Source organism: Thamnophis sirtalis, unplaced genomic scaffold (genome assembly GCF_051295495.1).
Source record: "Thamnophis sirtalis isolate CommonGarterSnake01/CBP01778 unplaced genomic scaffold, rThaSir2_p1.2 scaffold_3, whole genome shotgun sequence".
In the NCBI taxonomy this organism is placed as follows: Eukaryota; Metazoa; Chordata; class Lepidosauria; order Squamata; family Natricidae; genus Thamnophis; species Thamnophis sirtalis.
In genome coordinates this window covers 168,840,293-168,853,122 of record NW_028261383.1, presented here as the reverse complement: position 1 = coordinate 168,853,122, position 12,830 = coordinate 168,840,293, and the positions used below count along the sequence as shown (strand labels likewise).

At 45.2% G+C, this 12,830-nt stretch overlaps 1 protein-coding gene across 1 annotated transcript in view; it reads right to left on the bottom strand.

Annotated features, from left to right (window-relative positions):
- Window positions 1-12,830, bottom strand: part of BCAP31 (B cell receptor associated protein 31) — a 64,963-nt gene that overhangs the window by 25,562 nt on the left and 26,571 nt on the right. Inside the window, exon 5 of the mRNA XM_087710862.1 lies at window positions 12,044-12,179. Within this exon, the coding sequence (XP_087566988.1) occupies window positions 12,044-12,179 (136 nt within the window). The remainder of the gene's footprint in view (window positions 1-12,043; window positions 12,180-12,830) is intronic.

The following is a 12,830-nucleotide window of genomic DNA, read 5'->3' as shown; positions in this document are numbered from 1 at the left end:
ATGGTCACAAGCGTGAAAAATGGCCGTAAGTCACTTTTTCACTGCTGTTGTAACTTTGAATGGTTACTAAATGGAACTATTATACCGCATACCTCCCAAGGACCGATAAGATCGCACAGGGTGGGCCTTCTCCAGGTGCCATCAGCCAGACAATGTCGGCTGGCGGTTCCCCGGGGGAGGGCCTTCTCTGTAGCCGCTCCGACCCTATGGAATGAACTACCCCCAGAGATCCGGACCCTACCCACTCTCATGGCCTTCCGAAAGGCTATCAAAACCTGGCTATTCCGGCAGGCCTGGGGCTGTTGACCTCTTGACCGAGGTCCAGCCCCGATTAGACTGGGTCGCATGATGTGCTTTCTTTTAATCTGTTTTTCCTCTGCTTGTTTTTAACTTTTCACTTTTTAAAATTTTATTTTCTGTAAGCCGCCCGGAGTCCTTCGGGATTGGGCGGCCTACAAATTTATTCAATTCAATTCAATAAGTTGAGGACTACCTGTATTTCATGTGCACAGTACTATTCAGTCATAGCAATAGCAATAGCAATAGCAGTAGACTTATATACCGCTTCATAGGGCTTTCAGGCCTCTCTAAGCGGTTTACAGAGAGTCAGCATATTGCCCCCAACAACAATCCAGGTCCTCATTTTACCCACCTCGGAAGGATGGAAGGCTGAGTCAACCCTGAGCCGGTGAGATTTGAACCGCTGAACTGCTGATCTAGCAGTAGCCTGCAGTGCTGCATTTAACCACTGCGCCACCTCGGCTCTCATCCTTAAGGTCCTGTTCAAAGCCGACTTTCCTGACACTTGGATGTTGGACTTCAACCCTGTTACACACCAGCAACTGGCACAACAGAAATGATGTCATAATGTCTGGAGTTCTTATGGCAACAGACAACTGTTCAAAAGGGAAGTCAATCAGGTTCTCAAGGTACACCACCAGCGTTTGCAATCGCGCATTACAGAACCTCTGGCAAGGCTCACCTTTCTTTCCAATTACAGTATTTTTTTGGACTAGAAGACGCACCAAGATTTTGAAGAGGTAAATATAAAAAATAAGTTTTTGCCCTCCCCAGCCCCGAAGAGCACTCTGCAGGCCTCCCAAACCCTCTGCATGCCCCATTTTTTTGGAAAAAAACAGAGTATGCGTAGACTTTGGGAGGCTTGTAGAATGCTCCTGTGGGCTGGGAGGGGCAAAAACGAGCAAAAAATGGCATGTTTTTCGCTAGTTTTTGCCCTACCCAGCCCCCAGGAGCGTGGCACAACAAAACCGCGGTCCACTAAAGCGCGCCCAATTAAAGCGCGTACCTGACGTCATTAGCAGCGCGACAAATACGACCGCGGAGAAAAAAGGGCGCTTTAAAAAGCGCTTTTAAAGCAAGCAGATTCACATAAAGGTAAGGGTTAGGGTTACGTTAAGTGTTAGGGTTAGGTTTAGGGTTAGGTTAAGAGTTAGCGTTAGGTTTAGCGTTAGGTTAAGGGTTAGGCTTAGGCTTAGGGTTAGGTTTGGGGGGGTTAGGTTTAGATTTACGTGTTAATTTTAAGTTTACCGCTCACAGCGTGCTGTTTTCGTCGCGCTGTGATGACGTCACGTACGCGCTTTCGTCGAGCACGCTTCAGTCTACCGCGGTTTTGTGGTGGAACCCCCAGGAGCACTCTACAAGCCTCCCAAAGCCTACGCATACCCTTTTTTTTTGTAAAATCCTGTTTTACAAAAACCAGGATGCGCGAGGGTGGGGTTTCAGGAGGCCAAAAATGCTGTATTCAGTCTATTCAGATTTTCACCCTCTTTTTTTGGAGGGGGAAAAGGTGCGTCTTATACTCCGAAAAATACAGTAACCTTTTCCTCCATCTTCCAATAATACCTCTGCCCCTCTGCCCATGGACCTGTTAACCATGGGATTTGTACAAACCCGACTGGGGTCACCTTGGGGAGGGTGAAGATTATATGGTCGGATGCACATCAGTCATCTCAGCAAAATGTGTTCATAAGATTATTATTTTTTTAACTAGGCGCCTATTTGCGGGTTTATATTCATTTGCATTAATTGATCTTAAAACAGCAGAATATACTGTTTAATTATCTGTCACTGCCTGCAAAATCATCAAAAAGAGAAGAGGGCTGTTGTCGAACACTTGTTCTAGAGCAGTGTTTCTCAACATTGCTCGAGTACAGTGTTTCTCAACCTTGGCAACTTGAAGATGTCCGGACTTCAACTCCCAGAGTTCCCCAGCCAGCATTCGCTGGCTGGGGAATTCTAGGAGTTGAAGTCCGGACATCTTCAAGTGGCCAAGGTTGAGAAACACTGTTCTAGTACAAGGCTGGATAACAATGCTCTTCTTTTTCCCCCCCCCTCAACCTTGGCAACTTTTAAGATGTGTGGATTTCAACTCCCCAAGTGCCCCAGCCAGCATAATTGAAGTGGAAGAGCATTTGGTGCAGAATGAGAAAACAGAATTTTTTTAAAAAAAAGAATGATTAGATCAAACGGTGAAATTAACGGAGTTGGTGGAACAGGTGAAATCGTCTGTTTGGATTAAAGAATATAGTCTTTATCTAGGTTGTTTTAGCTGGGAAACCATCCTTGGACTGCTTGTTTTTGCTTGAAACTGAAAGAAACGAAGTTTTAACCTTGGGGTTTTGATGACTAGGCTTTCTCAGGATGATAGGAGCACCGTTTGTTATGGCTTATTCTAGTTCAAAGGCTCATCGATGTTTAGTTGTTTGTACTGGAGAAGGTTCCTTTTCCCCTGCACTAGCAAAGTGCTAGTCGTAACTTATAAAGCCCTTCATGGTATTGGACCTGGGTACTTGAGAGACCGCCTGCTGCCAATTACCTCCCATAGACCCGTTAGATCGCACAGGGTCGGCCTCCTCCGGGTTCTGTCTACCAGCCAATGCCATCTGGCTACCACCCGGGGGAGGGCCTTCTCTGTGGCGGCTCTGGCCCTTTGGAATGAACTCCCCGCGGAGATTCGGACCCTCACCTCTCTCCAGGCCTTCCGGAAAGCCGTCAAAACCTGGCTGTGCCGGCAGGCCTGGGGTTGATGAGTTCCCCTCCCCTCTCGACTTGTATGGCTGTATGACTCTTGTGTATTTTAATTACGTGTATTGTGTTTGTATCCCCTTTCCCCCTTTTGAGTTGTTCGCCGCCCTGAGTCCCTCCCGGAGAAGGGCGGCATACAAATAAACTAAATCTTAATCTTAATCTCCAGTTTTGCATTCCCCCCTCCACCACTACCTTTCCCATTTTCTTTTAAATTATTTTTTTCTTTTTTTTTTTGCATATTTTTTTTAATTTAATAAAGTTTGGGTGGGACCCAAGAAAGACTGGCTAATGGATGTGCCAATGTTTGAACTAAGAAAGCCTTTCATTCATGGTTCAGTTCCTGTGAGCAGCAGCATACTCGTAAAGGCACAGAAGTGAAAGCTGATTTTTTGCAATGCTATGCACAGAAAAAAAAATGTCATAAAATTCTCACCAGAGTTTCACATGCCTACGGAATGTCCCGATTCTGCTTATATCTTGTATCCTTTACTTCCAAGAGCCTGGCATTCCTCCCCCTCCATTGCTAAAGTGCAAGTCATGGAAAATAAACTGATGGGATTTCAGCCAATTTTTCTACTAGCCATTTGCCCAGCATACCCGATGGCTACTAAAAACCAGTTGAAGTCCAGACATCTTCAAGTGACCAAGGTTGAGAAACATTGTACTAGAGGGAACATCAAAGCAAAACCAACAGACAAAGAGAGTCTTATTGGCCCACCTTGACCAATGTAATGTAATCATCAAAGAAGGTGGTGCATATATAGCTGAGAAAACCTCAAAACAACCTTCACAAACCAGATTCCTCTCCAACCAAATAGGGTTACTTGGGAACATAAACTCGCATTTCCTTCACACGGCCTCCAATTTATCTATTTTTCTATGAAAAGGTGTTTCCTACAATGTGGGGGGGAGACAATAAGAAAAAGACAAGGAAATATAGAGTTGAGGCTTTACTTCATCAGAATCTATGAAGGATGAGCCAGCCAGGTGGAGTTGGGCCAGTCTTTCTCTCTCAGCCCATCTCAGCTCAAAGAGTTGGTTTTTGTGGGGGAAATAGAAAGAGGAAGGAGCATTAACACATGTTTTTATAAAAATCATCAAGGCGGGATGTAAGATAAATGCCAACTCACTCACTTGTGGTCCATAGCAAGGTGTGCCGGAGAGATTCTTTCATCTCTTGGCTCCACCATCACTACCATCATCTTCTGCACCCACACAATAAGAACAGGCAATGCAAGCAAAACACCTTTCATCAAGTTCATCAACTCTTCCACGGCACATTCTCCTGACCCTGCTGGGAAAGACAAGTCTAGGGGGTTGAGGTGGGCCATCCATTTTCCCAAGGGGCCCCACATGAGGAACTGGGACTCTTTTGTGGAGGACTGAACCAATAGGGCTGTGAAGGTGCGTAGGCACACCTGCACCTAGGCCATGTAGGGCTTTAAAGGTAATAACCAGCACCTTGAATCGCGCTCGGAGACTGATAGGAAGCCAGTGCAGCTCGCGGAGGATAGGTGTAGTGTGGATGTACCTTGGTACACCCAGTATTGCTCGCGCGACTGCACGAGTAAAGGCAACAGATGTGAGAAAAGAGCAAATATACTTCTACCTGAACCCCAAAGGGCAATTTCAACCCTATAAGACAAAGCCTATCTTAAGGTTTCAGAAAAGACAACATTTGCCAGGAGGGAAAGGGAACAGAAGAGATATAAGCCAATGTCCCCTGTTATCTCTAGCTTTGCCAATCTGAAACGTAAGGAACAGTTTGCAATAGCCACCAACCTTGAACAACATCTGTATGCAGCTTATGCCTTGTTTACAACTACACTTTATCTTTACATATTTACAGCCACAAGGTTCAAAAGCCTCTTGCTATCCAGGCAGGTCAAGGCTATCAGCTACGGATGTCATTTTAATTAACTTCATAAAATAAAATAAAAACCCTGCCACGTTGAAAGACTCTGCCCTTGCAGCAACTGGAGATATTAGATTAGGCTGCCCCCTCGTGGTTTATTTATCCACGCGCAATTAGAATATACTGAAATTTTAAGGGGTGGATGAGTTGACTTTGAATAGATACTGAAGGCAGAATGAATACCCCAAGGGAAAACACGCCGATCAGGAGGTCCAGAATTCTACTAATTCTTCCATTAAACCTGAAATGAATATTGTGGTCCATCCTAAAGCAAAGACTTCCATTTTTATTAGAAGGCAGAAATAGAAATGCCAGATTGAGGGGAACAACTGGGCAACAATACCTTAGGAAATACAGCTATAGCCAATTCCTACTGAGCCTAACATGCTTGGAAAGGGCATGGCGACCGGTTGGCAGAGCCGGTAATAAATAATAATGTTTCATTATTATTTTATCCGTGTAGAGAAGAGTGGGGGGGATTTGGCATCAAAGCTTTGCAGCTGGATTTCAAACCTTGTCTTCTTTAGCAACTTTAGCAACAACCTTTCCTCATCCTGGTGCCACTTAAATTGGTTTGATACAGAAAACAGATTACTGGCATTTTTCTTTCTGTGCAGCTCACGGAACAACCTGTTGATCAAGGAAGACCATCCGCTGCTGTAGCAATATTCTAAATCAGGGAGCTCAGCATAATAATTCAGACGCTTACGTGATAATAGCAATAGCAGTTAGACTTATATACTGCTTCATAGGGCTTTCAGCTCTCTCTAAGCGGTTTACAGAGTCAGCATATCGCCCCCAACAACAATCCGGGTCCTCATTTTACCCACCTCGGAAGGATGGAAGGCTGAGTCAACCTTGAGCCGGTGAGATTTGAACAGCCGAACTGCAGCTAACAGTCAGCTGAAGTAGCCTGCAGTGCTGCACTCTAACCACTGCGCCACCTCGGCTCTCTTAATATAATAATAAACCACACAAAAGACAAGGGAAAGGGGGGGACGAGACAAAGACAACATATTAAAAACAAAACCAACATTCACAATTTCCGTGGAGATAGATGCTTCTCAGCTCCCCCCCAGCCTGCTGGAACAGCCAGGACTTGGTGGCTTTGCGGAAGGCCGGGAGGGTAGTAAGGGTCCGGATCTCAACAGGGAGCTCGTTCCAGAGGGCCGAAGCTGCAACAGAGAAGGCCCTCCCCCGGGGAGTCGCCAGCCGACATTGGCTGGCAGATGGAATCCAGAGGAGACCCAACCTGTGCGATCTAATTGGTCTGAGAGAGGTAATCGGCAGGAGGCGGTCTCTCAGGTACCCAGGTCCGATGCTATGTAGGGCTTTATAGGTAGCGACCAGCACCTTGAAGCGGATTCGGAGACTAATAGGTAGCCAGTGCAGCTCGCGGAGGATAGGTGTAACGTGGGTGTACCTTGGTGCACCCACAATCGCTCACGCGGCTGCATTCTGGACTAATTGGAGTCTTCGAACACTCTTCAAGGGCAGCCCCATGTAGAGTTACCTGCAAGGCATAAGGATTTGCTGCTACGTCCTTTAAGGAAGGACCAGAACGATGCAATAGCTTTCCCAGGTCAAATTAGTATCATGCAAGTGAAAAAGAGCAAGCAGAGGCTTTTGGCCACCAATCACTCGCCCAGTTTAGGATTTTAAAGATTTTTTTACATTTTAAGATTACAAACAAACAAACAAAACTGAAACCAAAGTGATAGAAATACCAAACTGATCCCCATTACCCACAATCTGTCCGTACCTCTACTATTACTGTAAAGCAGTGTTTCCCAACCTTAGCGGCTTTAACATGGGTAGACTTCAACTCCCAGAATTCCCCAGCCATCAAAGCTATACCTAGGGAATTGTGGGAGATGAGGTCCATTCATCTTAAAAGTTACAGGGTTGGGAAGTATCTGCTATAAAGAATGAAAGTTCAAAAAATAACAGGCTTTTACGGATTTTGATCACCTGATCATGGGGATGCTGCAAAGGTTGTAAGTGTGAAAAACGGTCGTAAGTCGCTTTTGTCAGTGCCGTGTAACTTCAAACTGTCGCTGAATAAACTGTTGTAAGTCAAGGACTACCTGAATTCTTAAGGTTCAAACCTCATCACTCCTCTAATCCTAACAAGGGTTTCCACTGCCCCAGTGATAGGATTCAAATAATTTAACAACCGGTTCTCTGCCCTAATGACCATCTGGGTAGGTGGGGCTCAGTGGTCATGTGACTGGGTGGGCGTGGCCAACTCAAGGTCACTCAGGTCGATGGGCGCTTCGCCTTAGCTGTGACAATGGTAATAAGGGTTAACCGGAGAGGCAGTTTCTGTAAGCAGGGTAATAAAGATGAGGCTAGAAACAACACTAGAATGTTTCCTTCCTGCCTTCCTTACAGGATTAGCCCTGTAAAGTGGGGGAAAAACAAAAGGAGATTTCTTCCAACAACCGGTTCTCTGAACTACTTAGAAAGTTACCAACCGGTTCTCACGAATAGGTGCGAACCGGCTGAATCCCACCACTGCACTGCCCACAGACTCCCAGCACAAACAAAACTCAACAGTTTTGCCTCCCTTTTTTCCCTCCCTGAAATATAACCGGCTCCAGATATTGGAGTTTAACTCCAAGAATTGTCAGCACTGGTCATGGAGAAAGTTGCCTCGGACTTCCACTTCTTTGTCGGGAGACGCAGCCGTTCAAACCTTAACTACAATTGTAAAACAGAACGCGGTGACGCCATGCAATTCTATGGAGACACGCTTGCAAAAAATAAGATTTTTGTGAATGTGCTTCCATTGCCGTCTGCCAGGAGGAAAAGAACAAAGTAGGCAACTGGGGACAAGATGCAATTTTGATAATTAGAACTGGAGCAGGAGTCAGAAAGCCAATTGTGCAGAGCCAAGCGGGGCCTCTATTCTCTCCCCGGGGAATCACTTTATACCTGGATGCAGAGTCAGGAAAGAGTCACAGCCGGCCATCCGTGGCTTTTCCGCTTCCATTGGAGCAGAATCAGAATCGCAAAGAGATCGCGGCTAATAGATAGGCACATACTCTGGCGTATACTTGGTCCCCAGAGCCTCTGGCTCAAAAGAAGGATTGGAAGCGGATTCTCTTAAAGCTGTAACCCGGGGGGGGGGGGTGTCTCCAACCTCGGCAACTTTTAAGACTTGCGGACTTCAACTCCCGGAATTCCTCCGCCAGCTTACATCCCCCTCTTTTCTACCGCAATCATTTTTCCTTCCAATGTATCTTCTGATTATTATTATTTGTTTGAAATATACTTTTTTATTTTCCATTTTCGTAACATATAATCACATGTATACTATTACATAGCCAATATCCTATTGCAGTGTTTCTCAACCTTAGCTACTTGAAGATGTCTGGACTTCAACTCCCAGAATTCCCCAGCCAGCGAATGCTGGCTGGGGAATTCTGGGAGTTGAAGTCCAGACATCTTCAAGTTGCCAAGGTTGAGAAACACTGTCCTATTGTATTAAGTAGTAATTACATCAGTTCCTCTTGCCATCAACGCCCAGAAAGATAAAAACCCATTATTAGCTCTTCTGCTCTCCATACACCTCTTTCTTCTACCTCTCTCCTACCTCCTTTCTTCCCTCCATCATCCTTTCCTACTCTACTTCCCCTTCCTTTCTCCTTCTCCTCTCTCTTCATTCCACTCCTCCTTATCCTCCTCATCTTCCCCCCTTACCCTCTCTCCTATCCCTCTCTTCCTATCTTTCTTCTCTCCTCTGCTTCCCACTCTTCCTCTCATTCACTTGGTGTATTACAGCTTCTGAGCAAACTCCATTCTATGTTGATGGTGTTTATGCTTCCATGTCAATATACTTAACATATCTTAGTTTTAAAGAAAAAAATAAGAGAAGACAGTATGGTTATTATTATTTTTTAATGTACAATGGGTGTGTAAAAAAGTGAAATGGGTTCTAGTTAGCAGCTCAGGAGACACGGTCTTTAACCCTTGTTATAAAAAAAATACTCCCGTTTTCCCATTTAAGGGTCCCCCAATGGGAAGAGAGGCTGCCATGCCAGCAACTCCGTGTGCTTGACATTTGCAGCAATTGCAAGAATCCAATCACCCACGGTGTATTCTTGGAAGGAAGAAGGACGGAGGTCCCTAGCCAGCGATTAACCCCAACGCTAAGGTTAGGGCCATAAAAAGGGACAGAAAGACTCTTAGCCTGATAGGATTACAATGCCAAGCAGAAAGTGAGGCAATAAATCAGGCTCAGTCAGGGCAAGATCCCTGGATGCCACTTGCTGCCCAATAGGAGTGCTGCATTTGCATTTCCTCAGTGCAGAACCCAACCCCCCCAGTGAAACGGGGGGGGGGACCATCTCAAGGGAATTTCCGTGACCCGACAAATGTGCGCCCGACAAAACCGCAGCGAGAAAACCGCGACGTTGAAATCGTGCCCACAACAGCGCGCCGACAAAACCGCGCCCACAAAACCGCGGTTAGGGTTAAGGTAAGGGTTAGGTTCAGGGTTATTACATTGTTTTCGCATTGTTTGCTGATGGCGCGCTTTTGTCGGCGCGCTGTTTGTTGTGGGCGCGCTTTTGATGTCGCGGTTTTCTCGCCGCGGTTTTGTCGGCGCGCATTTGTTGGTGAACCGGAATTTCTACAAACAACCAGTATCAGAATCACCCAGGGCGATTTAGCTTTCTGAAATCTAAAAAAAAACCACAAACTGTTCCCAAACAGCAACACTGTCTGGCCTGTCACACTTTCTATTATTCTACTATGCATTTTCTATTGTGGTAAAATGGGAAGTGGGGATTGTAAGGAGTGAGATGATACGTAGCCATAACAACATTCTTTCTTAAAAGCCAAGGTCATCCTTTGTCTTTGCATCTCTGCATCTAACCGGAATTGGATGGGTGGAAGCTGCCTGCATGGCAGTGGGAGATTGGACCATGGGATGGACTTTGTGGCTGTGGGGGCAAGATCTTAAACTTTCAACTGGGTGGGGGAAACCGGGAAGCTTTCAGATTTCGGGTTTTCCCAGATGTGCCAACATGGCTCTCTTAACAAATTGGAACTTTGAGCAATGCTTTGCCTTGGACTCTGATTTACTTTTCGATGCTATTTGGAACCCTGACAAACACATCTGCAACAGAGGGAGAAGAACTGGGACGAATCCATGCACTTGCATTTTTAAAAACTGATTTCAAAAAGCTGATCCAGCACTGAAGTATAGCGATGGAGTGGTTTGCCCAACGGCAGACTAAATATTTCAAAGGCCTGGCTAAATGTCTATGGAGCGTCTCGGCCATCCAGGTCGTGGTTTCTCCCAATGGTGCTTTTTCAAAAAGGCAACGGGGCCTTCCTGGTTTTTCTTTGCAAAAGTTTCGCTTCTCATTCTCACGATTGCAGAAATGCAAGTGTGGTGCTGCTAGTGGGCAGCAGGTAGAATACAGGAGTCTTGCCCTGCCTGAGCGAGCCTAAAGTCAGAACTGAAGAAGCTTCTTGGATGAGAAGCGAAATGCCTTCAAGGAAAAACAAAATCCAGTTGCTTTTTGAGAAAGTCCCTTTGGGAAAAACCTGGCTAGATCTGAGCAAGTCTTATCATATTCAAATCCCTAATGTGTATATATTAAAGAGTATAATATAATGTGATCTCAAAAATCATGATAAAAAGTACCCAATTATAAACAAAACAGTTCCAAAGGCTACACAGATTTTTTACTTATACATATCTCCCTGTGATTGATTGATTGATTGATTATATTTGTATGCTGCCCTTTTCCCCCGAAGGGGACTCAGGGCGGCTCACAATTCAAATCAGGGAAGGGGGTACAGACAAAAAATAAAACAAAACATAACAATGCATAATTTAAAAACACACAACAGTCATACCATTCGAGGAGGGGGTCAAAAGCTCTTTAGCCCCAGGCCTGTCGGAACAACCAGGTTTTGAGGGCTTTGCGGAAGGCCTGGAGGGTGGTGAGGGGTCGAATCTCCACGGGGAGTTCGTTCCAGAGGGTCGGAGCAGCCACAGAGAAGGCTCTCCTCCGGGTAGTCGCCAGTCGACACTGGCCGGTGGATGGAATTCGGAGGAGGCCTAATCTGTGGGATCTAATAGGTCTAGTGGAGGTGATTGGCAGCAGGCAGTCTCTCAAGTACCCATACCCTGTGTGTATATATTTATGTTGAATTTGTTCAAAAACAAAAATACTTTAAAACAACCACATCCAAAACTGTACATGAGCCTTTGTTTATCATGATCTATCATTTATGTAATCTACATTTGTTTTCTATACCAAATCCCTTTCCTATCCGCCCAGTTCTTACCACATTATTCCATAAAGCACGACATGAAAATTAAAAGCAATAATCTCTACGTATTTTGATGTGCATCATTCAACTACCGCACTTCCAAGGTGCAATGAGCTACTTAATGAGTGGAAATGCTTGAGCGAGCTTCCTCTACTCATTCAAACACACGTCTTAATGTTTGTTTTATCCACTTATTGTCAAGTTGACAATTCATACCAGATTCCAATCTCAAGGGAAAAAGGCACAAACTATACAGCTGTGTTGTAATTGCGTCATATATTTCAACATGGAGAATTTCTTCACCCTTTTACGTACGGGAGTTTTGCTTTTGCTCCTGCCATGACACACTTCCAGCATGAATGGTTCAATCAAGTCAAATACAGCATAAGATGACCATTGTGACTGGAAAGTTACAAGAGCTTTTTTCCAGAAAGCAAGGACGAGAGCCAGCCTACTAATCATTAAACATTTACACAAATGGGGGGAGGGGGGAAGAGTACATAATATGTCCTTTGAACTATCTGAGTTGATGCCCCAATTAAAGCTATCTATTTGCGATACGTGGTTTTTTTTATTTCATTGCTAAATTGATTCGTGCAGTGTTCCATCCTAGATTGCTCCTAGAAGAACAGTAGAGTCTTATTATTAAAAACTAAATAATTATAACATAACGTAATAAAGAGACAATTGGTGCATTGAAAATGGGACGATGCTCATGTCATGTGACCAAGCCACGCAGGCTCCTGCCTTTCTTCTACTTCAGTTGTCAGAACCTCACAGCCATACCTTTTTCAGCTTGTCATTCTCCTCCATATATTTCTTGGCAGCGTCACTCGCTCCTTCCGCCTGCTTCTTGAAGGCTTCGTTAGAGGCCAGGGTGGTAGCATGCTGAGAAATTAGGGTAATCAGTCGTCTCAGGAGGCTGTGAATATAAAGCAACTGGTTACACCGGAGGCTCTCAAGTTGACTTGACGCAACAGAGAAGTGATATTAGATCCATTTCGAATCTTTTCCTAAACGTGTAATTCAGTGTTTCTCAACCTTGGCAACTTGAAGATGTCTGGACTTCAACTCCCAGAATTCCCCAGCCAGCGAATGCTACATCAGGGCTGTGGTTGACCTCAGGGAGCAGGCGGGCATGGCCGACTGGGTGGGCATGGGCAGCTTGACACCACTCCCCAAAGCTACACGGGGTGGCCCCTTACATTTTCCAGAATGGCCTTGCAGGCCAGATCCAGCCCATGGGCCTTGAGTTTGAAATCCTTGGACTAGAGCAGTGGTTCCCAAACTTGGCAACTTTAAGACTTGTGGACTTCAACTCCCAGAATTCTCCAGTCCACAAGTCTTAAAGTTGCCAAGTTTGGGAACCACTGGACTAGAGGAACCAAAGTGAGTAACAAGCATCAAAGATAAGGGGACGTCTCAACCAAAGCGCTAGTTTAAGAAAGGACAGCACCAAATGGATGCAAGAGCAACTCTATTGGACTAATGCTACCAGTTTTTCAATTTTTGCTTACCTTGATACAATTGCTGATTAGCGTCTCATCCAAGAAATCTGAAAAGCCCCCCAGTT